The following is a 26,398-nucleotide window of genomic DNA, read 5'->3' on the forward strand; positions in this document are numbered from 1 at the left end:
TGAATGTACAAATGTGCTTTACACAATGGATGTATGTATGGATTGTGATAAGAGTTGTATGAGCCCCTAATAAAACGATTAAAAAAATTATCTTTGTTGGTACTTCCTGTCATTTGCTACTGTTATGAATTGGGCAACCCCTGTGAAAGGGTCGTTCAACCCTCAGGTTGAGAACCACTGGTGTAAGATATGAAAATAATAATAATTTATCAAAGGTCAATGAGGGTGGGAGGGTGGAAAAAAAATGAGCTGATACCAAGTGCTTCAGTAGAAAGAAAATGTTCTGAAAAGGATGATGGCAACGTATGTACAACTGTGCTTGACACACAGATGTAAGGACTGTGATACAAGCTGTAAGAGTCCCCAAGAAAATTATTTTTTTAAAAGGGGAGTGGACCGATCGCAATGATGGACATATAAATATCCCTCCCCCGGGGATGAATAACAGAAATCATGGGGGAAAGGAGACAGCTGTTGGTGTAAGATATAAAAATAATAAGAATTTGTAATTTATCAAGAAGTCATGAGGGTGGGAGGGAGGGTAAAAAGAGGAACTGAAACCAAGGGCTCAAACAGAAAGTAAATGTTTAGAAAATAATGATGGCAACATATGTACAAATATGCTTGATACAACTGACATATGAATTGTTATAAGAGCTGTAAGAGCTGCCAATAAAATGATCTTTTAAAAAAAAGCTTACAGCCTTGGAAACTGTCTGAACAGTTCTACTCTGTCCTAGCAGGTCTTATAACGGAAACTGACTGACAAGATAAGATGGTGCGCTGCCTTACCGGTAGCCGCCAAAATAGGAGCTGTGAGGATGGTGGTTTGGTTTTGGATTCAGTAGGAGTTCCACAGCTTTCTGGTTTCAGGTATTTTCTAGAATTCAGGACTCTAATGCCCTATATATGAAGTTGTTGCTAGGTGCTGTTGAGAGACTTTCAATTCGGAGTAGACGCTATGTAGTGCCATTTGAAATGACCAGTTTCTCTGAGGAGGAAGATACCATCCCATTGTACGTATGTGTGGTGAAGTGAAGTTTCTTAGTATGGCTCTTCTCTCCATGCCTCTCTTTAATGATTGGGTGGGGCCCTGCAAATAGGATGTGTGAACAGTGGGGAACGATGTTAGTTGCCATTCTCCTAGGTACAATAACGATCCATCTCAGCAGCAGGAACAGAGAATTTCCAGGACCACCAAAAAGAAACAAAAGGTATTGGTGGAGTATGTTAGAAATCCCTGTCCAAAGTGGTGGAAGACACCCATACCATGCCAAGACCAAAAAGGGTTTGTGGCAAGGAGATTATGAGACAGAACAAAAGAGCAGCGAGGAGACTGCGACTGTGAGGCAGAGCAGTAGGTGGGTTTTCTGGCCCACGAACGCAGAGGCCCGGGATAAAGTAGCTGAGCGGCTGAGAATCAGAGTTAGTTGCTGGCTGAGGAGAGGTATTGCTTTGGACCAATGACTACATCCTTAGTGTTTTCTGATCCTGGATTGTGATAACTGTTAACTTCCCTAATAAACCTTCTAAATTGTGAATAATGGTTGTGAGTTGTGTAACTACTGCAAAGGATTATTGAACCCAGCCAAAAAGTGCCATGGGAGGCTGGGTTGGTATTGGAATAGGGTAAAAGGAGGGTCTAGACATGCTTTACCTCTGCCTTATGGCACTCAGCCATGGGTTTGAATGGAGATGGATTCTCCTTATCCCTTCTGAAGCCAGGAGGTCAGAGGTGGTCTCCTCACTGTTTAATTAGTATGCACACATTTTGTTTGTTCATTTACTTGTTGATAGGCATTGACATTGTTTCTACCTTTTGATTACTGTGAATGGTACTGCAACGAACACTGGTATCTCTGTCTGTCTGTATGTCTTTGGGGCATATAATTAGGAATGAAATTGCTAGGCTACAGCATTCTGGTGGTGTAGTGGGTTACATGTTGGGCTGCTAAACGCAAGGTCACTTTAAAACCACCAGCCACTTCAAAGGAGAATCACCAGGCTTTTTACTGTAAAGTGGTTACAGTCTCAGAAACTCACGGGGGCCAGTTCTACCCTGTTCTATAGGATCGCTATAAGTCAGAATCAACTTGATGGTAACAGTTTTTCCCCCCATACCATTTCATTAGGACATAATCTAGACATCACATCATTTGATAGTTGTCATACCAAGAAGTGTTGTATAAGCACTATCACAATCAGTTTAAAAACATTTTCTTCCTTCTTGTACTCCTTGATATTAGCTCAACCCCCCCCCACCCCCCACCCCCCCGCCATACGCCCCAAGGACCTTTACCCTATTGTCACTATAGATTCACCCATCCTGGGTTTCACATACTGGAAAACTCAGAAAAATACATAAAAGAGTCAAGAAGGGTACCAAAAATAACAAAATGTAACAGATAAACCCCAGTTAAAAGAAAAAAGAAAATATTAAATACAAGTCCAAGCTCAAAGTGTATCTAAAGGGAGGTCAAATGATAAAATTTTAACCATTTAAGTCAGAATTTCCATTTTAATCTATTATAATTGTCTTTACAAGACTCTGATAACCATGCTGATCACCCATCCCTTTAATGTTCCATAATCATCTCTACAAATCTCTCTGATAACCAGGCTGATAACCCATCCCTCAATTGTGTCAGAGGGAAATCACCGGAGGTTTATTCCATGTGTAGATCCTGCACATGTATTTTGGGCTTCCACTGTCCTCCATAGACTTCTGCAAACCAGAATTTCACAATTTAAGTTTTGATACCATTGCCTCCTTTGGATTTTGAATTATATTATTTACACTCCTTGGATCATGCCCGTTGGTATGCTTCTCCCATGTGGGATTAGTTGATGTCTCAATTAGATGGTTACCTGTTTGAAAACAAGCCTTGAAGACCCCAGGCACTGTTACTTTTGGTAGTCGAGCACCATCTAGCTTTTTCACACTCTGCTGTTTATATTCTGTTTCCTTCTTGAAAGCACAATTGAGCAGGGCCATGACATAATATCTAATTGTTCTTAGACTGGAGGTAGGATTAAGTGTGAACCCCAAATCTACTGCTATATCTGTTTTTAATATGCATTTGATCCATCTAGGAGACATCTTTATTATTTTATGTTAGAGAACCTTATTGATCATCTCCCTGGAACTTAAGGTACTTCTTTTTATAGTGTTATTGATTCAGACATGGTAACGTATTTAAAACAAACTGAGAAAAGTAGATTACACATGGATAGGCTAACTACAAATCACAACACAGATTACTGACTTGTGCAGATTAAATCCTTACGTGACTGGACATTATTTACACAAACAATGGGAATTGGTGGTCTGCCAAAACTTACAATTATGTTCACTGACAATGTCAGAGCCAAGTCTGACAGAATAATACATATCTTAATAAAGTAAGTAGGACATTGAAGTAGTAAGTAACTGGTAGTCCACTTAAGACAGTTCAATACTTAGAATAGTTGTCTTCTGTTTCTTCACACACCATGGAATTTTGGCCTCAAGTCCTCGGGCTACATGTATGTTTGAGGTACAGCCCAGTTCACCTCGTGGGGTTTTTGCATCACTTCCCTCTGGTATGGCCTATGGATTATGTGTGCCTTGAAGATCCAGGGTTTGCTGTCCCAATATTCTATGATACATGGCGGTGCCCAGAAGCTCTACAGAAACTGGGACCAAAGTGCCTTATTAGGAGCACAGTACTAGGTATACTCTCCCCTTGAGGTCCGTATAAGTATTGTTAATCTTTTTTCCCCACTGGGGGGTTGGTCCTCCCTCCTTTTCTACCAGCAGAAATGAATCTGACTTCTCTGAGGCTTGATTTCCCCATCAGTATCACTTATCATTCGGGTAGGAATGTCTGCTGGCTTGGGAGACCCTCCTCATATTTTTGCACTGAATGGTCATTTTCGTTTCCCCCAATATTGAAAATCTGACCCTGGTTTAAGTGAGGTCTCTGTCAAAGTGGTTCTCAATTTATACATATAGAGAGGATGGCATGTTTCCAGGGCACTGGTCAGGCTCTCTACCATGTTGCTTGGCAGACTTGGTTAGCGGATTGCATGGCCTGAAAGCCTAAGTCTGCCTTCATCTTGGTGCTTATCCTTACAGCAGTGGACTCATATACTATTTGTCCTTTTCTGATTAACTTTCCTCACAATAATGACTTCCAGATCCATGTCATGAAGCATTTCATCACATTTTTTTTAGGGATGTTATTTCTATTGTCCATTGTTTTAGGTATTGCCATTTTGTTTACCAAAATGGTTGTACATATTTACAAGCCCACCAATAGTGTACAGGAATTACAATCTCTTCACATTCTTTCCCGCACTTGTTATTTTCTGTATTTGGGGGGTTTTGTTCCACACTGGACTATGGGTGTGGGTTAAGATAGCATCTCATCATTGTTTTGATTTTCATATCCTGGACGACCAGTGAACCAGAGCATTTCCTCACATGCTTGTTAGTCATTCTGGTGTCGTCCTTTGTGAATGATCTCTTCAGGTCCTTTGCCTACCTTTTAGGAGGATTATTTGTTTGTTTTATTTCTTATTGTGGTATTGCAGAATTCTGTAGATTTTAGTAACTGGTTCTTTGTCCGTTATGTCATTGCCAAATATCTTCTTTCAGTCCTTGGACTCTTGTTTTACTCTTTGGATGAAATCTTTGGATGTACATAAAATGTTTTATTTTTAATAGATCCCAATAAACTACTTGTACCATTTGTCTGTTGGTTTGTCGTCCTGTGGTGCTTGTGGGTTGCTGGGATGTGGAAGCTGTCAGTGGGATCTCGAATGCCAGCAGGTCCCCCAGAGTGAACAGGCTGCAGTGGAGCTGTCAGACCCCGAACAGACAACGACGCACTAAGAGCCCCCTAAACAAAAGCAGCAGAATTTTGTGGAGATACAGCTGTCAGATGGGGCCGTCGAAATGTGACAGAAGAGATGATGTTTTGTAGGGGAGCAACCATGGTGACATGAGTTGGGCAAAGCCTGTGGGAATGGAGCCTTTGGGATCTTCACTTGCTGATGGGGCACCTCTCAAGGTCAAGAGAACCAGCTCTAAGAGGTTTCTAATGACTAGAACTTGGAATGTGCGAAAGTAATGACTTTAGGAAAACTGGAACTGGTCAAAAATGAAATGGAATGCATGAAGATCTACATCCCAGGTATCAGGGAGCTGAAATGGGTTGGTCTGAGTACAATGGCAGTAAGAACACAATCAAGAGGAAAGGCGTGGCACTCATTGTCAGAAAGGATTTTGCTAAATACACCATGAAATACACTGCTATCTGTGACCGGATTATATCTATCTGCCTTCATAGAAATCCAATCAGTACAACTATTATTCAACTTTATGCACCAACCACAAAAGCCAGTGATGATGAAATTGAAGAATTCTACCAACAACTTCAGTCAGAAATTAATCAAACAAGCAATCAAGATGCATTAATAGTTATTGGTGATTGGAATATAAAGGGTGGAAGCAAAAAAGTAGTAGTTGGAAAATATGGACTTGATGATACCAATGAAGCTGGGCATCATCTGGAAGAAATTTGCAAAGCCAACGACTTGTTCATAGCAAATACTTTTTTTTCTACACCACCAAAAGCAACTACACACGTGGACTTTCCCAGATGGAATACACAGCAAGCACACTGGTTACCTCTGTGGGAAGACACAACAGAGAAGTGCAGTATCAGCAGCTAAAACCACACCAGGGCCCGACTTGGAACAGACCATTAATTGCTCCTATATAAATTCAGGAGAAAGCTGAAGAAAATTCACAAATCCACAAGAGCCAAAATACAACCTGGAGTCTATCCAACCTGAACATTTTAAGACCATCTCAAGGGCCAATTTGACATATTTAACACTAATGACAGAAAACCTGATGAGCGGGGAGAACATTAAGACACGAAGAAAGCATGAAGCAAAGGTCATTAAAAAAGAGGATGAAAGGATGAAGTCAAGGAGTTGAATTGAAACTTTCAAAGGGCAGCTCAAGAAGACAAAGCCAAATATCATAACAGAATGTGCACTGACTCAGAATTAGAAAACCAAAAGGAAGAACAAGTTCTACCTATCTGCAACTGAAAAAACAAAACAAAAACAAATAAAAAACCCTCAAGTCTTGAATTGCAAATTAATGTTTTAGACAAAATACTGAACGATGGAGAAAGCATCGAGAAAATGGAAAGAATACACAGAGTCACTGTATCAAAAATAACTAGTCAATAGCACACCATTTTAGCAAGTAGCATATGAGGCAAGAACCAATGGTGCTGAAGGAAGAAGTTCAAACTGCACTGAATGCATTAGTCAGAAACAAAGCTCCAGGAACTGATGGAATACCCACTGAAATGTTTCAGAAAGCTCATGCCAGGTATTGCATCATATGCATGTGAAAACTGGACAGTGAATAAAGAAGACCGTGGAAGAATAAATGCATTTGAATTGTGGTGCTGGAGATGAATATTGAAAGTACCATACACTGCTAAAAGGACAAATAAATTTGTATTGGAAGAAATAAAACCAGAGTGTTCCTTAAGAGGCAAGGATGGCAAGACTTCATCTTACATACTTTGGACATACTGTCAGAAGAGACCAATCCCTGGAGAAGGACTTACTATTTGGTAAAGTGGAGGGGTGGCGAAAAAGAGGAAGGCCCTAGAAAAGATCGCTGCATCAGTGGGCTCAGGTATAGGAACACTTGTGAGATGGCGCAGGACAGTGCAGTTTTGTTCTGTTGTGCATAGGGTCGCTATGGGTTGGAGCTGACTCAGTGGCATCTAACAACAAAGTACTCTACTTTGTCTTCCATTGGGTGTGCTCCCTTGTTACATTTGAGAGTCTGTGTATGCGCTGAACTAGGACCCTTAGGTTTGTTCCAATTTTTTCCTTGATGATCCTGATAACTTTTGGGTTTTACCTTTAGCTCTCTGATTCTCCTTGTGTGTGCGCGCAGGGGTGCATGGGGTGAGACATGTCGTTTTATTCTTCTGCAGACAGATCTACAGTTTTTTCAGCACTGTTTGTGAAGAGGGCATTCCCTTCCCATTTAATGTTTCTTAGTCCTTTGTAGAAAATCACTTGTTGGCAGGAATTTGCTTTTCGGTCCTCGCCCATTGGTTAGACTATCTTATCTTATCTTATCTTATCCTATCCACCCACCCATCCATCCTTATACCAGTACAAGGCTGTTTTTACAACTGTGGCTGTGTAGTAGGTTTTTAGGTGAAGTAACCTAAGGCCAAACCTTGTTCTTCTTTTTGAAAAGTTCTTTGTTTATCCTGGGCCTCTTCTCTCTTCATATGAAGGTGGCAATTAGTTTTCCCACTTCTTCAAAGAAAGATGTTAGCATTTGGATTGGGAATGCACTGAATGTGTAGATTGCTTTATGTAGTATCGACATTTTCACAACACTGAGTTTTCCTATCTATGAACATGGGATATTCTTCCATTTGTGTAGGTCTCTTTTGGCTTCTTGTACTAATGTTCTATAGTTTTCTTTGTATAGAAAACAGTTTTCTTTTGTTTGTTTCTTTTAAAATAATTTTATTGGGGGCTCATACAACTCATCACAATCCATCTATCAATCCATCCATCATGTCAAGCACATTTGCACGTTTATTGCCATCATCATTCTCAGAACATTTGCTTTCTACTTGAGCCCTACTTCAGCTCCTCATTTTTTGCCCTCCCTCCCCGCCACCCCCTTCTTTTGTTTCTTTGGTTAGGTTTATTCCTAGGTATTTAAGCTTTTGTGTGGCCATTGTGAATCTTATTGTTTTCTTGATGTCTTTTTTTGGATCCCTCTTTACTAGTTTCTGCTTGTTAATCTTGTATCCTGCTACTTTATTAAATTCCTCAATTGTTTCCAACAATGTTATTGTGTAGACTGTGGGATTCTCTCTCCATAAAATCATATTGTCTGAGAATACCCAGAGTTTAACTTCTTTGCTTGATTGTACTCCCTTAATTTCTTATTGTTGCCTATGCCTCCAGCTAGGATTTCCAGTACAATGCTGAATAACAGTGTTGATAAGGACATCCTTGTCTGGTTCCTGTTTTCAGTGGGAATGTTTTCAGCTTCTCAGAGTTTGGGTTTTTTGAGTTATGATAATTCTATTTTTATTTTTAAAGAACTATCATTTTCTACAATAGTTGTACCATTTTGCATTTCTACCAGTAACAAGTAGGGGTTCTGATTTTCCTACAATCTTGCCAACATTTGTTATTTTCTGTTTAGTTTTATTTTAGTCACCCATCCCTGTGGGAATGAAACAGTATCTCATTGTGGTTTGGATGTGTATCTTTCTGGTGACTAATGTTGCAGAGCATCTTTTCACGTTTGGTGGCCATTTGAATGTCCTCTTTATATAGAAATATAAGTCCTTTGCTACTGTTATGAATCGGGCAACCCCTGTGAAAGGGTTGTTCGACCCCCAAAGGGGTTGCAACTCACAGGAGGAGAACCGCTGCTGTAGAGATATTTCAAGGGGAAGCATGAAGATAGAAGAGAAGGGCAGAATTTGGGGAAACATCAGGTCCAAAGACATAGATCCAAACACAAAAAATAAAGAGAAGAAAGCTGAAATCTTTCAGAGACACAAAGAAAGAAGATTCAAGAATGGGATTAAATTTGGAAATTAGGTCTCTCTAATCTTCATTAGAGTTGGTAGTACAATGGCTTATGTGTTGGGTTTCTAACCACAAAGACAGAAGATTGAAATAACGTGACACTCTGCAATAGGAAAGATGAGGATCTCTGGTCTCATAAAGATATACAGAGTCAAATCCCTCAGAACCAATAACGAGAGTAGCAATATCAGGAGTGATGGGGGAAGGTGGGGAGACAAAGAACATAAAAGTGGGTGAAGGGAGACAGTGGTCAGTGTAAGACATGAAAGAACAGTAACAAATTATCTAGGGTTCATGAGGGACAGAGAAGAAAATGAGGCGCTGATACCAAGGGCTCAAATAGAAAGAAAATGTTTCGAAAATGATGATGGCAACATATATACAAATGTGCTTGACACAATGGATGGATGTATGGATTGTTTTAAGAGCTGTAAGAGCCCCCAATAAAATGATTTTTTTTTAAGTTAAAAAATAAGACTTAACAGTCTCAGAAACCCACAGTTCTACCTTGTTCTATAGAGGTTTTCAACCTGGAGGTCGCGACCCCTTTGGGGGTCTAACGACCCTTTCATAGGGGTTGCCAGATTCATAACAGTAGCAAAACTATAGTTATGAAGTAGCAACGAAAATAATGCTATGGTTGGGTGGGGTCACCACAACATGAGGAATTGTATTAAAGGGTCATGGCATTAAGAAGGTTGAGAACCACTGGTCTATAGGGTTGCCATGAGACAGAATTGACTCAATGACAATGACATTTGTTTGAATCTTAATAAATAGTTATTTACCTGGACTTTTTATAATTGCAAAACAATTAGAAGCAAATAATTGTTCATCAACAAGAGAGTAGTTAGTAAATGGTTGCAATTCCATATATAAGTTAACATGAAGCTGTAAAAAAGAATGAGGATGTTTTTGGTGTACTAATATGGAAAAGTTTCCAAGGCTCACTGCTTGTGGAAAATAAAGGGGGTGAACACAATTATAAATTATTTCCTTTTGGATAAAAAAAATGTGTGGGAGAATATTTATTTTTGTTTGCCTATGTATGAAGAAAGGACTTAAAGAATACACATGAATTTAACAACAATGGGAACCTGGGGAGGTACCCTAGATAAATGAAGAACAAGAGTGAAAGACCTTACTGATAGCTTTTTATATTTTTTTCCTATTTTTAAAACATGAGAATATTGTCACCGATTCAAAATATTAAGTGTTCAACTTAATAGATTTTCACATCAAAAGCAGTACCACCGAACAGAGTAAAATGGTGAACCTGCATCACTGTCACTGCTCCATAAGTCACAGCTGTCCAATAGATAGAGCCAACCATTATTCCCGCTGCAGCAAATGGACAGGCTTTTGAGATCAGTCTATCTGCAAGATCCAGGACGTAAACAACTGGACCTATAAATACAAAGAAAACAAGTGTTTCAGCACAAAGTGGGCTTCCAAAAATGACTTGTTATATATTTTCCACAATCTAAGATACTTTTATGAAGTTGGATGGCCTCATGCTTTATAAATAACTGTTATAAATGCGATGGAAAGTCAGATTTAAATAGAATTAGAATTTCTGCCATTATCATGAATAATCATATTTTAATTCTTAAATTCTAGGATGCGTACAATCTATTCAGAATTTTGTCTTTATTCCATTAGAGATTCAAGTACAACTACTTCCTATAAAAGAAATAGTCCTCTTATGTTCATCTTTTGATCAAACCAGCTACTGCAGAGTTAACGAAGCCCTGGTGGCACAGTGGGGTACATACTGGGCTGCTAACTAGAAGCTTAGTTCAAACGTACTTGCTGTTCCATGGGAGAAAGATGAGGCTGTCTGTTTCCATAAAGATTCACCATCTCAGAAACCCTACATGGGATCTCTGTGAGTCAGAACAGATTAGGCAGGGGAATTGGTTTGGACTAACTGTTGAGTGGAAGGGCCATTTTAGTTTACTCCTCCTGAATGGTTCTGGGGAAAAATTAAATTCTCTAGCACTTGGTAAGAATATTACTTATCGGACTTTACTGCTTCTTGATGCAGTATGGAAAGGTAGCCCAAGCTATTTTGTAGAGTTACACAAAGTAAATTTATATTGACTTGCAATATGCTGCATTTTAATTTGGTTTATTCTCTAACAAACTTGCTTTCATGATCATGATGCCAGTTTTTATGGCATTCCAATAGCTATATATAAATTTTAGCCAAGAAATAGGAAACCTCTGGATTTAGTAATCATATTTGTTGAATAACTTCTACATACAAACTGTTACTGGAGACATTTTCTTAGACTGTAAAGACTTATTACCTACCTTCTGGGGGTTTACAATCTAAAGGAGGATCCTATACACAAAAGCAGTTTGTTTTCATTGTATAAAAAAGTTAACATAGTAAACATAATAAAGGTGTAAGAACAAGGTATCCATCTATTTGGCCCCTGTTCCAGAGTTCCCCTGGTTGCTAGGCACTATATAAAGAAAGATCACATTGTGAAGTAGAAAGACCCATAGGAAAGACGTCAAAGGACCTATGATTTAAATGTAGCATGCTTAAAAAACAAACAAATAAATAAATAAATGTAGCATGCTTAATTATAAGTGGCAACTCTAACTTACATATCATTTAAAACGATGAAGTATCTTTTAGGAAAAAAAGTACAGTAAGCCTAGTTCAGTCCATACTATCTCTTTATCCTCTAACAATAACAGGCAGAGTTTTCCGGAGTGCTTATATGATACCAGATGCTGTGCTAAAGTAAAGGTATGTATCGTTATTATTTAATCTCATAATATGGAGTTTCATTTTCAAAATATATAAATTTGCTAGAGTAAATGTATAACTCAGAAGGTATGAAGTCAAAGACCCTTAAATGCTGTCACTAGAAGACCATAGGTGAACTGTATCTCAGCACCTTAACGCCGACATTCTCTCAATTCTTTCATCAGAAAACTGAGGCCACAATAGAACATCTACGACTCTCTCCAGTACAGGTGCCCACCTGCCAACATCACATCTATCTAAAGTCTACCCCTTCAGTCATACACGATTTCATCCCTTCAAGATCACAGCTCCAGCAATTCTCCCTACTCTCTCAAATAATTTCCCTCCTACTTTTTACCGGATCATTTTAAAACACACACGCTTTCATTCATCTTTAAAAAAAATCAAAATAAAAGAAAGCAAACTTCTGATTAATCGTCTTCCCTAGCTCCATTTCATTGCTCCCTTTGCAACAAATTCCACAAAGAGTTGTTTATACAGGCATGCCTCAGAAATATTGCTGGCTTGGTTCTAGCCCAACACAATAAAGTGAGTATTACGATAAGGTGATTTATACATTTTTTTGGTTTCCTAGTGATTTAATAGTTAATATGGATAGTATACTGTGTCTATTGAGTGTACAGCAGTATTAGGAAAATCTTTGAAATACTGTGAGAATTACTACCAAAATGTGAGAGACACAAAGTGAGCACATGCTATTGAAAAATGGCCCTGATACTCAAGACATGGCTGCTACAGCCTTTAATTACTCAAAACAAAACACAGCACTGGTAAAGCACAATAAAATGAGGTATGCCTGTACTCACTTGTCTTTTTTCTCTCCCCTTCAATTCTTTAACTTATTCAAGATAATTAGCAATTTTCCACATAATTAAATTTGATGCTTTAAGCACAGTCTTCCTCTATTTGGACTATGAGCAACATTTGATACAGGTGACGACCCCTTCTTTACCCTGTATACAGGTCTCTTCGTTTGATTTCCAAGATACTACCATCTTTTTCTTTTTTTATCTCAGCAATCACTTTTTTTCCAATTTCTTTTGTTCTTTTATTATCTTCTTGACCTCAACCCAAATGGCCAACCCTTAGCTCACACAACTACTTTTTTGATTGCTGTATTTTCCTTTTCTTCAAACCATTTATTACATACAACTCAATGCTATGTAGTTGATTCCAACTCATATTAATCCTGTTTCCACCTACTAGAACAGCAACTGAGAAACTATGGCCTGCAGCCAATCCAGTGAGCTACTATTTTAAGTAAAGTACTATTTAAACAAAGTCACATGCAAAACCTAAAATACTTATTTGGTCCTTTATAGAAAAAGTTTGCTCATTTCTTCACTACAACATCAGTTCCAAAGAGATGACCTTTTTGTTTTTGTTCACTGATGTATTCAAAACGCCAATGACTCTCAAATATTTGTTGAACAGGATTCTCTATTAAGATATTTATTTCTAACTATTAGATGGCAATTTAAAAATTCTGTACAAGTTATAAGACTATTTTCTACCCAGTCTGAACTAGAATTTATTAGGAAAGACACTACCAGACATGCTTTCCCTGTGTCATCACTTTCCTTCTTTCCAACAAGATATTTACATTTACAAGGTCAGTAGTTCAACCCCACCAGCTACTCTGCAGGAGAAAGATAGGGCTTTCTGTTCGAGTAAAGACTTACAGTGTTGGAAATCCAAAGAGACAGTTCTTACTCTACAAGGTGACTCTGAATGAGAATTAACTTGATGACAGTGGTTATAGCCTAACATTTTAAAACAAATTCACCAATAGCATCACAATATCAATCCAATAGCACTACATGTTACACAATGCTAGCAATTGAAGCTTTAAAACAAAACCTGAAAATCCAATAATAGAGAACAATTTGTTGTTCTTGTGTGCTATCTAGTCAAGTCCTAGTCATAGTGAATTCACGTTTTGAAAGGGTTTTGACCTATATCCAGCTTAAATGCCAACTTACTATATGAATTAAAACATCAGGCCCTCTTTTCATATTCAGATTATTTTCTTAGTGGCTATGTCTATCTTCAAGGCAGATGGATATCATACTGTAGTAAAATCATTACTCCTATTGGTTTTGGGGCAACAGAGAACCCTGTTAGCATAATGGGTTAGATGTTCGGATGCTAACTACAAGGTCAGAAGTTCAAACCCACCAGCTGTTATATGGAAGAAAGATAAGGCTGTCTCTTCCCATAAGGCTTTAGAGTCTCAGAAACCCTAGGGAGCAGTTCTACTGTGTACCAAAGGGCCCCTATGAGACTGTATAAACTGGATGGCAATGAGTTATCTACTGATAGAGTGAAGTGACAGAACTTGTAACTGAGCTTTTAGATGAGTGCGTAATTCCTAAAAAGGAACTTGTCATCACTTTTATCTGTCACGAAGATGGGAAGTTTAGAGCTGTCTGAATTTCCTTTCCTAGGAAGATTTCAGAAGTTTCTAACATAATGAACTCAGTATTTTTCTTGGATCATTAGGTGGAAAAGAGTAATCAACCAACAAAACAAAACACCTCTACCTCTACTTGGAAACTTATATATCCCATGAGTCATGTTCAAAAAGATGAGCAAATTAAATGAAGTCACCCAACTGTTCTTATAGCTCCAAGTCCAGTTTCTCTCTGGCAAAATTCTGTTTAGGTTTTTGTCTTTAACTTCCTTTGCCTAAACTTCTCAAGGTTTTCCACACAGACTAGTCCAGATTAGTTAAACATACTTGAAGGATAAATGCCTCATGATAAATATAACACTAAAATAATAAACTGCCAGTTAGCAAAGGTATTTCATGAGCTATTGATTAACTAGGCAAACTATATTACTATTTGAGGAATCCCTAAAATAATTTGGATGAGTCTCTAAACTTCATCCTATTCAGAAATGTGTTATGTATTACAATTTCATGACTTTGGGTCATAATCTTAATAGCAACAGTCAATAGATTCTTCTTACAGTCAGGTAACAGCACACACCTGGAGATAGTGAGGAAGGTTAAGACCCATGCTCTTGAAAGCCTCAACTTTAATGGAGAGGAAAAACATTAATAAACACAAATTAAATACACAAAATTATAAGATGTTTTCATATAGAAAAATGTATTGTTGAATTTTCATGCCTTAGCTGTTTCCAATAACATTACATTTTACACAACGCTGGCAATTGAAGTTTAAAAAAAATTGAAATTCCAATAATAGAGAACAATTTGTTGTTCTTGTGTGCTATCCAGTCAAGTCCTAGTCATAGTGAATTCACGTTTTGAAAGGGTTTTGACCTATATCCAGCTTAAATGCCAACTTACTATATAAACGAAAACATCAAGCCCTCTTTCATATTCAGAATAGCCAATTCTTGAAGTCACGAAGAGACCAATATAGTTCTAATCTCTCCTTGTCTCCAAGTCTTGTTTTGCACTCTTTTTGGAGTGTTCTGTCACTGTCCTGTAAGTATGTATGAAAATCCAATTTCCCAATAAAAACTACCCCTAACTTGACCCAAAAATCAAACCCACTGCCATCGAGTTTATTCTGACTCACAGCAACTCTTTTTAGGGTTTCTGAGGCTGTAAATCTTTGTAGAAGCTGATGATCTTATCTTTCTCTCATAGAGTGACTGATAGTTTTGAACCGTTGACTTTGTGGCTAGTAGTCCAATGCTTACCAAACAGCACCTCCAGGGCTCTTCCCTAATATAGGCTGACTAATTCTTCTACTCATTTTACCTAAGCAACCATGTCCCATGAGTCTCCCTTTATACACTACCCCACAAAATGCACTTACCCCTTTGCTTGTGCATAATGTTAGTACTTTATGTTCTTGTTCAATGTTTGCTCAGTTGTTTCAATATCCTTATGTCTGTCCAAGTCAGCATCATCTTAGATTGCAAACTCCCAGGGGACAGGGGCCATTTCTGTTTAACTCGTTTTGTACAGTGCCTAGGATAGAACCATGTACAGATAGGTGCTTAAAAAATGCTTTTTGATGATGACTGGCATCACTTGCAGGGACTCTAGGCCACAGCTATCTCAGCACATGGTACTTAGCAGTATGTCAGGGCACATCTGGCCTATTCCACAGAGCATTTGAATGTTACAGCAGAGGGTCGAGCTGCAGCACTCTGTGCCAGGTATTTGGTTCAATCTCTTGTTAAGGTATATATACACACTTTTTATATATAAAATATGGTGCTAAATCAACAATTTTGGATTTTATTAAAAACATGACAAAACTGAAACAATCACCTCAATTAAGAGTTAAAAGCATGTGGAGCCCTAATGGGGCAATAAAAGTTTTAACTCTTTCTAACTTTCATCACTCTTGTAAACACCAGACTTGGCTAGGTCTAAGAGCCTCAAACAAGCTTACATAGTTTCATTCTGGACTTATCAGATATAGGTTGAGCTTTTACTCTTTTTATTCAAGAATACACATCCTGAAAATTCAGGCTGTAAGCGAATTTACCTAATAACAAAAAAATAAATTAGACAGTAGATTGTAAACAGCAAAGGGATGTTTGTAGGTAAATTTTTAGCTAACCAAACTAATAGTTGATAAAAACAGTAACAAAACACACACACACACACACACACACACACGAGTATATACGGTATTTTCATCTTACTAGGTTGCCCTGAAAAAAACAAAAACGTGGGGGGAATCCAATTAAAAAGGCACTTCATGGGTGTTAACAAGCCCAGGGACAAGGGAACAAGTGATCCAAATTCGAAGGCAAGGAGGGTGTAGGAGGCCTGGCTGGGCTTGATCAAGGGCAATGTAAATGACAGGAATAACTGAAACCCAAATGAAGACTGAACATGACAGTGGCACAAGGAAAGTAAAAGGAAATAGAGGAAAGAACTATGAGGAAAAGGGCATTTATAAAGGTCTAAACACGGACATGAACATATATAAATATATTTATATATGATGATGGGGATAGATCTATGTGCATATATTTATAGGTTTAGTATTAAAGTAGCAGATGGACATTGGGCCTCCACTCAAGTACTCCCCCTCAATGCAAGAACACTTTATTCTATTAAACTGGCATTCCATGATGCTTACCTTCTGGACAAGACTGTTGAAGACAAAACAGGTATATAAGCAAATGTGGTGAAGAAGGCTGATGGTGCCCGGCTAGCAAAAGATAAGTGTCTGGGTCTTAAAGGCTTGAAGATAAACAAGTGGTCATCTCGCTGAGAAGCAACAAAGGCCACATGGAAGAAGCACACCAGCCTGTGTGATCACGAGGTGTTGATAGGATCAGATATCAGGCCATCAAAGACCCTGAACAAAAATCATATCACTGTGAATGAGGGAGAGTACAGTGGAGACCCAAAGCCCATCTATAGACAACTGGACATCCCCTTAAGGAAGGGTCGCGGGGAGGAGATGAGCCAGTCAGGGTGCAGTATAGCAATGATGAAACATACAACTTTCCTCTAGTTCTTTAATGCTTCCACTTCTCCACCATCATGATTCCAATTCTACCTAACAAATCCGGCTAGACCAGAGAATGTACACTGGTATACATAAGAACTGGAAACACAGGGAATCCAGGACAGATAAACCCATCAGGACCAATAATGAGAGTAGAGATACCAGGAGTGGAAGGGGAAGGTAGGGTAGAAAAGGGAGACCAATCATAATGATTTACATATAACCCCATGCCTGGGGATGGACAACAGGAAAATGGGTGAAGGAAGACATCAGAAAGTGTAAGACATGACAAAATAATAATTTATAAATAATCAAGGGTTCATGAGGAGGGCGAGGGGGGAGGGGAAAAATGAGGAGCTGATACCAAGGGCTGAAGTAGAAAGCAAATGTTGAGAATGATGATGGCAAAAAATGTACAAATGTGCTTGACACAATGGATGGATGGATGATTGTGATAAGTTGTATGACATCCCAATAAAATGATTTTAAAAAATACTATTTTCTTCCTAAGATCAAGAATAAGACATAGATTTCTATTCTCATCTCTTCTATACAACATTGTACTGGAGAGTCTAGTGAAGGTAGTTATGCAAGCAGATGAAATAGAAAGTATCCAAACTGGATGACATGATTTTATATCTAGAAAATCCTAAGACATATATGCAAAAGCTATGACTGAGTTCAGCAAGGTTGGATAAAAGATAAGTATTTAAAAAATCAATTGTTTCTGCAGTGAGCCTTGAAGCCTAGGGTGCCGGCCTGGGTGGAGCAGCCGCAGGTGCAGATCTTGGTGGTAGTAGCAAATATATATATATAAAAAAAATCAATTGTTTCTATATATTTACAAGAATGATATGAACATAAAATTAGGAAGATAATTGCATTTATAGTAGTAACAGATAAAATAAAATATTTAATAAACAAAAAGTATAATAATTACATACTAAAAGTTATAAAACATTAACAGAAGATATTAAAAAACAAAATTAATTTAATGTGAATCAGTCCCTTCTACTCTTGGGAGTCAAGATCTACTTCTGAGATACTCTTGATTTTTTTTCTGTGCAGCTAGTAAAAAGGTTACTGTTGGGTCTCAAATATCATAAAGATTCTTTATTTTTATGGAGTTGGATCTTTTTCTTTAATGTTTGAAGTAATCAATGTTTCTTAAGCTTTAACGTGCACAGAAATTAACATGCATTACTTTGATTCAGTAAAAGAGTGGGACCCAGGGTTCTATATTCCTTGATAATGCAATATTGCTGGTCCTCATACCACTTTGAATAGCAATATTTTGAAGTAGTTGTATATATTCAATTGGCTGAATCCACTAGAAGAGGGAAGAAAGCAAACCCTAAAATGGGTACCAAGTCTCTATGTGGTACAAACAGTGAACTGCTCAGGGGCTAACTGGCAGTTCTCATCCATGCAGGGGTACCTTTGAAGGAAAACCTGACAATCTACTTCCAAAAAATTAGCTACTAAAAGCTTTTGAGGGGAGGCTGGTGGTAGTTAAAGGGTTGGGCTGTTAACCAAAAGATCTGCAGTTTGAGCCCACCAGCTGCTTGCTCGATGCGTGACAGATGTGGCAGTCTGCTACTACAAATATTACATACATCCTTGGAAACCATGTCACAGTTCTATCATCTCATAAGTTTGTTATATATGTCAGCATGGGCTTGATAGCAATGGGTTTTTTCATTATTTGAAAATCCTACAGAGATAGTTCTCTTGATATACAAGGGATTTCTTTGAATTGGGGTTGACTTAATGGTAACTGGTAAGATAGGTGGCAAATAGAGGATTGAAAATCTGATGTATCCTCTGTATTTTTCAAAACTGAGCATGTTATATTCCCTATCAAGAATTAAGAACACATATTTACCACCATCCCTCCATTACTGCTACCACTGGTTACCTGAAAAGATGCAGAACTGGCTACCTAAAAAGCCAGATTAAGGCTAACTCCATACAAGCACCTTTTAAAAATGTGTCAGTTTCACAGAGAGAAGCCCATAGAAAGTAACCATCATTTCTTCCTCTCTGCCTCTTCTCCCGTGTCTTTTACTCCTTCTTGCAGTCAGTGTTTCTCAAAGCGGCTTAGGGATCAATGGTGCTTGGCAATCTATCAAATAATGGTCTGCAGACAATTTGAGGAGAAAGTGGTGTAAGTTTTGATCACGTATATTTGAAAATTAGTAGATAAGATTTATTATGACTTTCAAAGACATTCTTTTAGCTTCTGAAGAGAGTACTGTTTGTTTCAAGTACCTATACTTTCATATCATAGGAGTTGCTTAAATTGGTTACACATGGATTTTGTTGCTACTATTATGTTTTGTGTGCTAAAATACAAATTTAGGAAAAAGAATTAATGGCTCATAGGAGTAAAGAATAAAAATAGGGACCAAAAATAAAAAAATAAAATAAATAAAAAATAAAAATAGGGACCACCCCCCAAATATACATTTAATTTAGAATGTCCTAGATGATAATAGTATTATCTTAGAATGAATAGGTTATGAACAGTGAATCTGGATTGATTAGTCTGCATTAGGAGGCGCCCCTTTATTTCCACTGCACTGTTTTTTTTTGCACTATGTCTTATGAATATTATAAAATAGAAATAAGGAATCACTAAAGTTTTCACATCATTTTCAACTATTCTGATAAATCAAAGACACCATGATGAATTCTGACCTTAAAAACAAACACCAAAACTATATACTAAGGAATTTCTTTTAATAAAGGTATAATTTGTTTCACCTAAAAAATTAATAACAAATATGCAGGGAGAAGCAAGACAATCTATTGGCAAAATTCCAACATCAGATAACACTACTAGAAATTACGTAGTATCTCACAGTGTACTGTGAGAAAGGATAAAAAGTATCACAGATATATGCTTCTAGATATTTTGTGTTACGGATAGCTGAAGTCACTAATGTGTAGAATATGAATCAATTCTTGGCAATTACATGTGTAATAAAGTAAATCAAGAAATACTAGGAGACTTCAAAAAGTTCATGGAGAAATTCCATTTTCTTTTCATTCATAGTCTATACACTTTGGAAGCACCCTTATTTTAAATAACTTTTAATTGTGATTACCAATGAAAACTTACGTTATAGAGAAATAATTATTTTCTTTTAACCAGCAATTATTTCTGCCCCTTGATGTAAAATTTAAAAGGCTGACTGGGACCAGTACGGCCAGAGCACTAATCATATGTGCAGCGACAAAGAGTACAGCACCCGAAAGCCAATTTACACAACTTCATTCACACAGACAACAGCCGGTATTTGACAATATGCCCTCTATTACTGAGTTAATATTAAAAAACACAGGACAAACTGTGAATAAAAGTCAAACTACAGCCCTTGAGCATATTACATCAAGAAAAAAAAAGAAACCTATGTAAGACTCTTTTCTATCCTGTTACGAGCAAAGATGCTAACAAAAACTTTTCAAAGGTAGGATGACAATTTCTTTTCACAACACTGATAATGTCAAGAAAACATTTGTTTGATTTCAAGTGGCTAACTCAAGTGTTATACTCCAAGACACAAACAATATAGCAAACAGCTTGAATCTTTCATTTGAGGACAAAATATCAGGTTTTTTTAAATATCACAATTTTTAAGGATATAATATGAAGGCTAACACATGAAACAAATGGCCTAAACAAAGAAACTTGGACTTTTTTCTAATTCTTGTCTGGTTGTAGAAAGGAACCAGTGTCTTAAAAAAACACACACAAATACACCAAACTCATCATTGAGTATATTTTGACTCATAGCAAACCTACAAGACAGAGTAGAATTGTCTCTGTGGGTTTCTGAGGTTGTAAATATTTACGGGAGTAGAAAGACTCATCTTTCTCCCTCAGAGCAGCTGGTGGGTTTGAACATCTACCTACCCTATGGTTAGCAGGCCAACATGTAACCTGCTGTGCCACTAGTATCTTAGGTATACTTAAAAGCCACATTCAATTACTGAAGTAAGCCTAAAAATATTTCTCAAAACTGAATTCAACAAGAAATTGAATAAAACCAAAATTCTACCCACTACCATCTCTCAACAAGAAATGTTCAACTTTACTCTTGAGTGACATACATTGATCAGTGCTTGAGCACTGTGTAACGCTGAGATCTTGTAATAATTTTTGGGTCTGTCCTTAATCTGAATATTTAAAATATCTAACAGAATCAATATATAGTGCCACTATTCCCAACAACCTATAAATAAAAGAGAGATAACTAGTAAAACTGAATAGGAAAAGAAACCAATTAAATATGAAGCCTTAACTTTAACATTAGTGAGCCAGATAAAAATGTGGTGAAAGATCAGTAATAATTACTTTCTCTGATATTTAAATTATTTAAAACATCTGCTTTGATCTTATGATTGATAACATTTGGATTATCCCTTTGTGTTCATCTAAAACCAGTAGTGTGCAGTATGCAGACTCACAAGTCCACGTATTCCAAATGTTTCAGATACATAATACAACTACAGGAATTTTGTTTATCGTGTTAACCTTCTCGCATTAGAAAAGCATTTCATTGTCTACATTTATACTTCATTGTTTTTTAAAAGAAACCTGAGTCTGATTTCAATGTGTAACCCAAAACCAAACCCATGTTGTCAAGTTGATTCTAATTTATAGCAAGCAACTTACTTATACAACAGAGCAGAACTGCCCTGTAGGGTTTCTAAGGCTGTATTTCTTTATGGAAGCCAACTACCATCAGTCTATCTCAGAGTGGTTGGTTAGTTTGAACCATCTATCTTTTGGTTAGCTGCCAAACACTGTAAACAGTATGCCACCAAGGTTCCTCAACATGTATAGCACCTAACAAAACACACTATATCTAACAATTCTTTACAAATTTCCTTCAAACCCCCAAACTCCACTCCTCTCAAAGATCTTCTTTCCTTCTGACTATCCCCAAACTTTCCAAGGATACTAAAAATGTTTAACAACTGACATGGCACAAACACCAAAGAAAATGGATACCAATTCATAACTGTATGGTCATTATGGAGCATGCAAGAAAAGATTATAGTGTCCTTTACACAGACTGCTCCCTGTTCTCAACACCTTTGGTTAGTCTTTGCCAATTCCCAGGAGAAAGTTAGCAGTTTTCATGAATAATAGCTACATAAAATGGATTTCAAGGATGAATTTAACTCCACAGTTTATTGAATTTTTCCTTTCTTTACTTTTACTCCTAAACAGAAAAATTAAGGGTAAGTACTAGAAAGAACACACTACTGTTTTCTTTCATCGACACCAAATATAACCAGAGAATGAGGCTCTTCATTACAGCTTTGTGATTTGATTTTTATCCACACAATTAACTATGAAAGTTCTTTCTCAGACTATTAAAAGTAGTTAAATTATATACAAATTAATGGATTTTGGGACATATCAGAGTATTAAAAATTGTTAGCAAAACAAATGACATTTAGAGAATAGTAGATAATACAGAAATTCACAAAAAACAAAGGATGGGCCATTTAAAAATAAACCTGAGATTATAAGACTTAAGTAATAACATAAAATGTTTATTCTGTTTATTAGGATCTTCTTACCCAACTTTGGAAAAACTATTAAGTATTCAGCATTGCACTGAGGACATGCCACTCTGGCTGTACTGTTTCCTCTTTGTTTTTCATCTACCCAGCGCTGTAGACAAGCCTGGTGAACCCATTTTGTAGATCCTCTGCACCTGCATGGTCTCACCCATTCAGCTGTTCTGTCATCTTCGTCAGTGGCAAAACACACCCAGCAACTTCTGTAAGTTAAAAGGAAAAATGATGATATTTATCTTTAAGACTTTGAGACTCCAACTTCGCTACTACCAAAAGACAGACAAACAAAACCAAACCTAGTGACCATATAGGACAGAGAATTGTTGCTTAGGGTTTCCGAGGCTGTTGTTTGGACTCACAAATTATCAGGAAAATAAAACCCTACTACAACACTTGTTTCTCTATCTAAAAATCACTTTCTTTATAACATGTATATTCAATGTAGTTTCATATTCAATATACTGTAATTACTTTTTCTTTAATGTTATTTTTAAATATACCAATTTTCAAATGTTTTCAACAAAAGACTTAAGACAAAGTCATTGTAATGAATTCTTTTTGGTGTGTTTTATTCCTTATTCCATTAGCAGACTATTCTCAAGTATGGATGCATGGGAGGCCCATGATATACTGAAATAATCAGATCTTGAGAAGGAGCCACCAATGGTCTGAGGCAGGTACAATAGAAGACTGTAAGGTTGGGATGTGAAGGGAATTAAGAATGAGCCACAACATGGAGGAAAGATGGCTCAAAAGGCATAAAACCGAATCAAGAATGAAACCATAGGAAAATTTAGGAAATGGGCTATAAGACTGAAAACTGTGAAGAAAGCTGATGGTGCCCGGCTATCAAAAAGTATAGCGTCTGGGGTCTTAAAGGCTTGAAGGTAATCAAGCGGCCATCAAGCTCAGAAGCAACAAAGCCCACATGGAAGAAGCACACCAGCCTATGCAACCACGAGGTGTCGAAGGGATCAGGTGTAAGGCATCATCAGAACAAAAAATCTCACCATAGTGAATGATGGGGGCAGTGCGGAGTGGAGATCCAAAGCCCATTAGTAGGCCACTGGAGATCCCCTTGCAGAGGGGTCTCGGGGAGGAGACGAGCCAGTCAGGGTGCGATGTAACAATGATGAGAAATACAATCTTCCTCTAGTTCCTAAAGGTTTCCTCCCCGCTCCCACTACCATGACTCGAATTCTATCTTGCAAGACTGGCTAGACCAGAGGAGGTACACTGGTACAGATAGGAACTGAAAATACAGGGAATCCAGGATGGATGAGCCCTATAGGACCAGTGGTGTGAGTGGCAAAACAGGGAGGGTAAAGGGAGAATGGGTAGGAAAGAGGGAACCGATTACATGGAACTGTGTGTGACCTCCTCCCTGGGGGACAGACAACCGAAAAGTGGGTGAAGGGAGAAGTCGGACAGGGCAAGATATGACAAAATACCCATTTATAAACTATCAAGGGCTCATGTGGGAGAGGGGAGCGGGGAGGGAGGGGAAAAATGAGGACCTAATGTCGGGGGTTTAAATGGAGAGAAAATGTTTTGAGAAATGATGTACAAATACGCTTTACACAATTGATGTGTGTATGGATTGGGATAACAGTTGTATGAGCCCCTAATAAAATGTTTAAAAAAAAAAAAAAAAGACTGAAAACTGACCGAAAGCTAAAAAAATGAAGTTATATCTAGTTAAGAGCTATACTGTCTAATATGGTGGCTAGTGGTTAGTAACTACTATACTGGAGAGCACAGATAGAGAATATTTTCATCACTGAGGAAAGTTCTAGCCGATACTAATGAGCAAGTATTACGAGGAAGGGTAGATAACAAAATCCCACAAACTACGTACAAAATAAGAAGAGAGCTACAGGAAGAAGGCTTTAGGAATGTGATTATATGGAGAAATAAACTGAGTGGAGAGAAGGTGTCTGAGAAATCAGTGAAAAATTGCTTTTGCAACCCACCTAGGCCCTGTGATTTATATCAATTAACATAAATTTGTAAGTGTCCTAACCGTTATTTTTTTTTAAACAAGTTAACTGATAAGCACCTAATCAGAGCAGCTGGTGGGCTTGAACTGCCAACCTTGTGGAACACAGAGCCACCAGGGCTTCTTAAAGAAGCAGAAAGGAAGTTTAATGTACAGCATGTTTCTTGTTTTGTAGGAGCAAACAGTATCCTATATTTTCTAGGGAAAATCACTCTTCAGTCCTGTATATAAAATAGGCAATAGAACAGACCCTACCAGCAGTCTATGATGAGTAATCTTTAAATTGTCTCCACTCTCACATTTCAGTGATCAAGAGCCTGAGTCAGTAAGCTCTTATTAGAGTGAGCTTGAGAATTTTGCTAGGAAAATCAGTACACAGATTTTCTTTTTTTCTGCTGGCTAAGGATGAGGGGTGGGTGGGTGGGTGTGTTTTGCCAGGGGAGGAACCAGCTAATAGGAGAACCAGTGGCTCCTACACCCAAAGAAGTGGTCATTTCTGTGTGAACTATATGTTTCTCTCAGTCTTTTTTTCCTCTTCCCACTCTCTCCAGTTCCCTTGACTCCAGGGGTGCTTAATCTGATGCATAAGCATCACCTGGGGAGTGTCAAGAAATGTAAATTATCAGGCCCCACTCAGACCTACTTAATCGGAAATTCTAGGGAATAGGGCTCCACACTGTTTTAACAGGCCCTCAAGTGATCACAGTGACTGTAAACCTTGGAGAACTTCCATTCTAGCCATCCTTCTTTGTTTTTCTTAACTTTGCGTCTATCCTTTGTAATTCTTCCTAAAAACAAGAAATACAAAAATGGTATGTCTTTTTATACTCACTGTATACTAACATTTAAAAATTAATTGGTTAAAGTTCAAGAGTAATGGCATCACATTTATCATCAAAATGGGAATTTCAAGACCTACCTTGAAGTACAATGCTATCTGTGATCATATATATCCACATACAAGAAAAATCAGTCAATACAACTATCATTCAGTGGTATACGTACCAGTTATCATGTACCATGTACATTTAGTGGTGTACCAACCACTAAAGCTAGTGATGAAGAAATTGTAGAATTTTACCAACATATTCTGTCTGAAATTGATCAAAACATGGAATCAAGATGAATTTGTAATTGTTGGTGATTAGAATGCAAAAGTTGCAAACAAAGAGGAAAGTAGTAGGAAATACGGCTGTGGTGATGAAAGAAAGCTGGCGATCACATGATAGAATTCTGCAAGAGCAACCATTTCTTGAGAGCAACACTTTTTACAATAAACAAACAGACTATATATGTAGACTTCTCCGGATGGAATACACAGAAACCAAATTGACTACATCTGTGGGAGGAGACCAGGGAGAAGCTCACTATCAGCAGCAAAACGAGGCTGAGGCTGACTCTCGAACAGACCATCAATTTGCTCATATGTAAACTGATGAAAACTAAAACAAGTTCACAAAAGCCAAAATATGACCTGGAGCAAATCCGACCTGAATTTTGGAAATACCTCAAGATCAGATTCGACACCTTACACTACAGACTCTGAAATTTGCCCTTAATAGTAGAGTAACTAAGGCAAACAACAGAAAAAATGATGACGTAAAAGAACTGAACAGAAAATTTCAAAGGGTAACTTGAGAAGACAAAGTATTATAATGAAATGTGAAAAAGACCTAGAATTAGAAAATCAAAAAGTACATGCTCAACATATCTTAAACTGAAAGAAATGAAGAAAAAAATTTGTGGGGAACAGAAGGAATTCTCTTGTCTCCCCAAAATATGTACCAAACTTAGCTGCTTAAGAGTGACTGTGGGCAAAAGTAGGTCAGAGGTTATCCTCCTTAACATTGGCCATCTGTAGTGGCTAGACCATTAGTCTGACTCACCCTGAATAAGACCCACTCCCTT

General features: G+C 37.6%; 1 protein-coding gene across 1 annotated transcript in view; it reads right to left on the reverse strand.

The window, feature by feature from the left end:
• Positions 1-26,398, reverse strand: part of MARCHF5 (membrane associated ring-CH-type finger 5) — a 69,245-nt gene that overhangs the window by 6,683 nt on the left and 36,164 nt on the right. The window contains exons 2-3 of the mRNA XM_004701074.3: positions 22,492-22,694; positions 9,929-10,059 (exon numbers count right to left, since the gene is read on the reverse strand). Coding sequence (XP_004701131.1) covers positions 9,929-10,059; positions 22,492-22,694 — 334 coding nt within the window. The remainder of the gene's footprint in view (positions 1-9,928; positions 10,060-22,491; positions 22,695-26,398) is intronic.

Source organism: Echinops telfairi, unplaced genomic scaffold, assembly GCF_000313985.2.
Source record: "Echinops telfairi isolate 266 unplaced genomic scaffold, ASM31398v2 ScPeMD7_70;HRSCAF=299, whole genome shotgun sequence".
Classification (NCBI taxonomy): domain Eukaryota; kingdom Metazoa; phylum Chordata; class Mammalia; order Afrosoricida; family Tenrecidae; genus Echinops; species Echinops telfairi.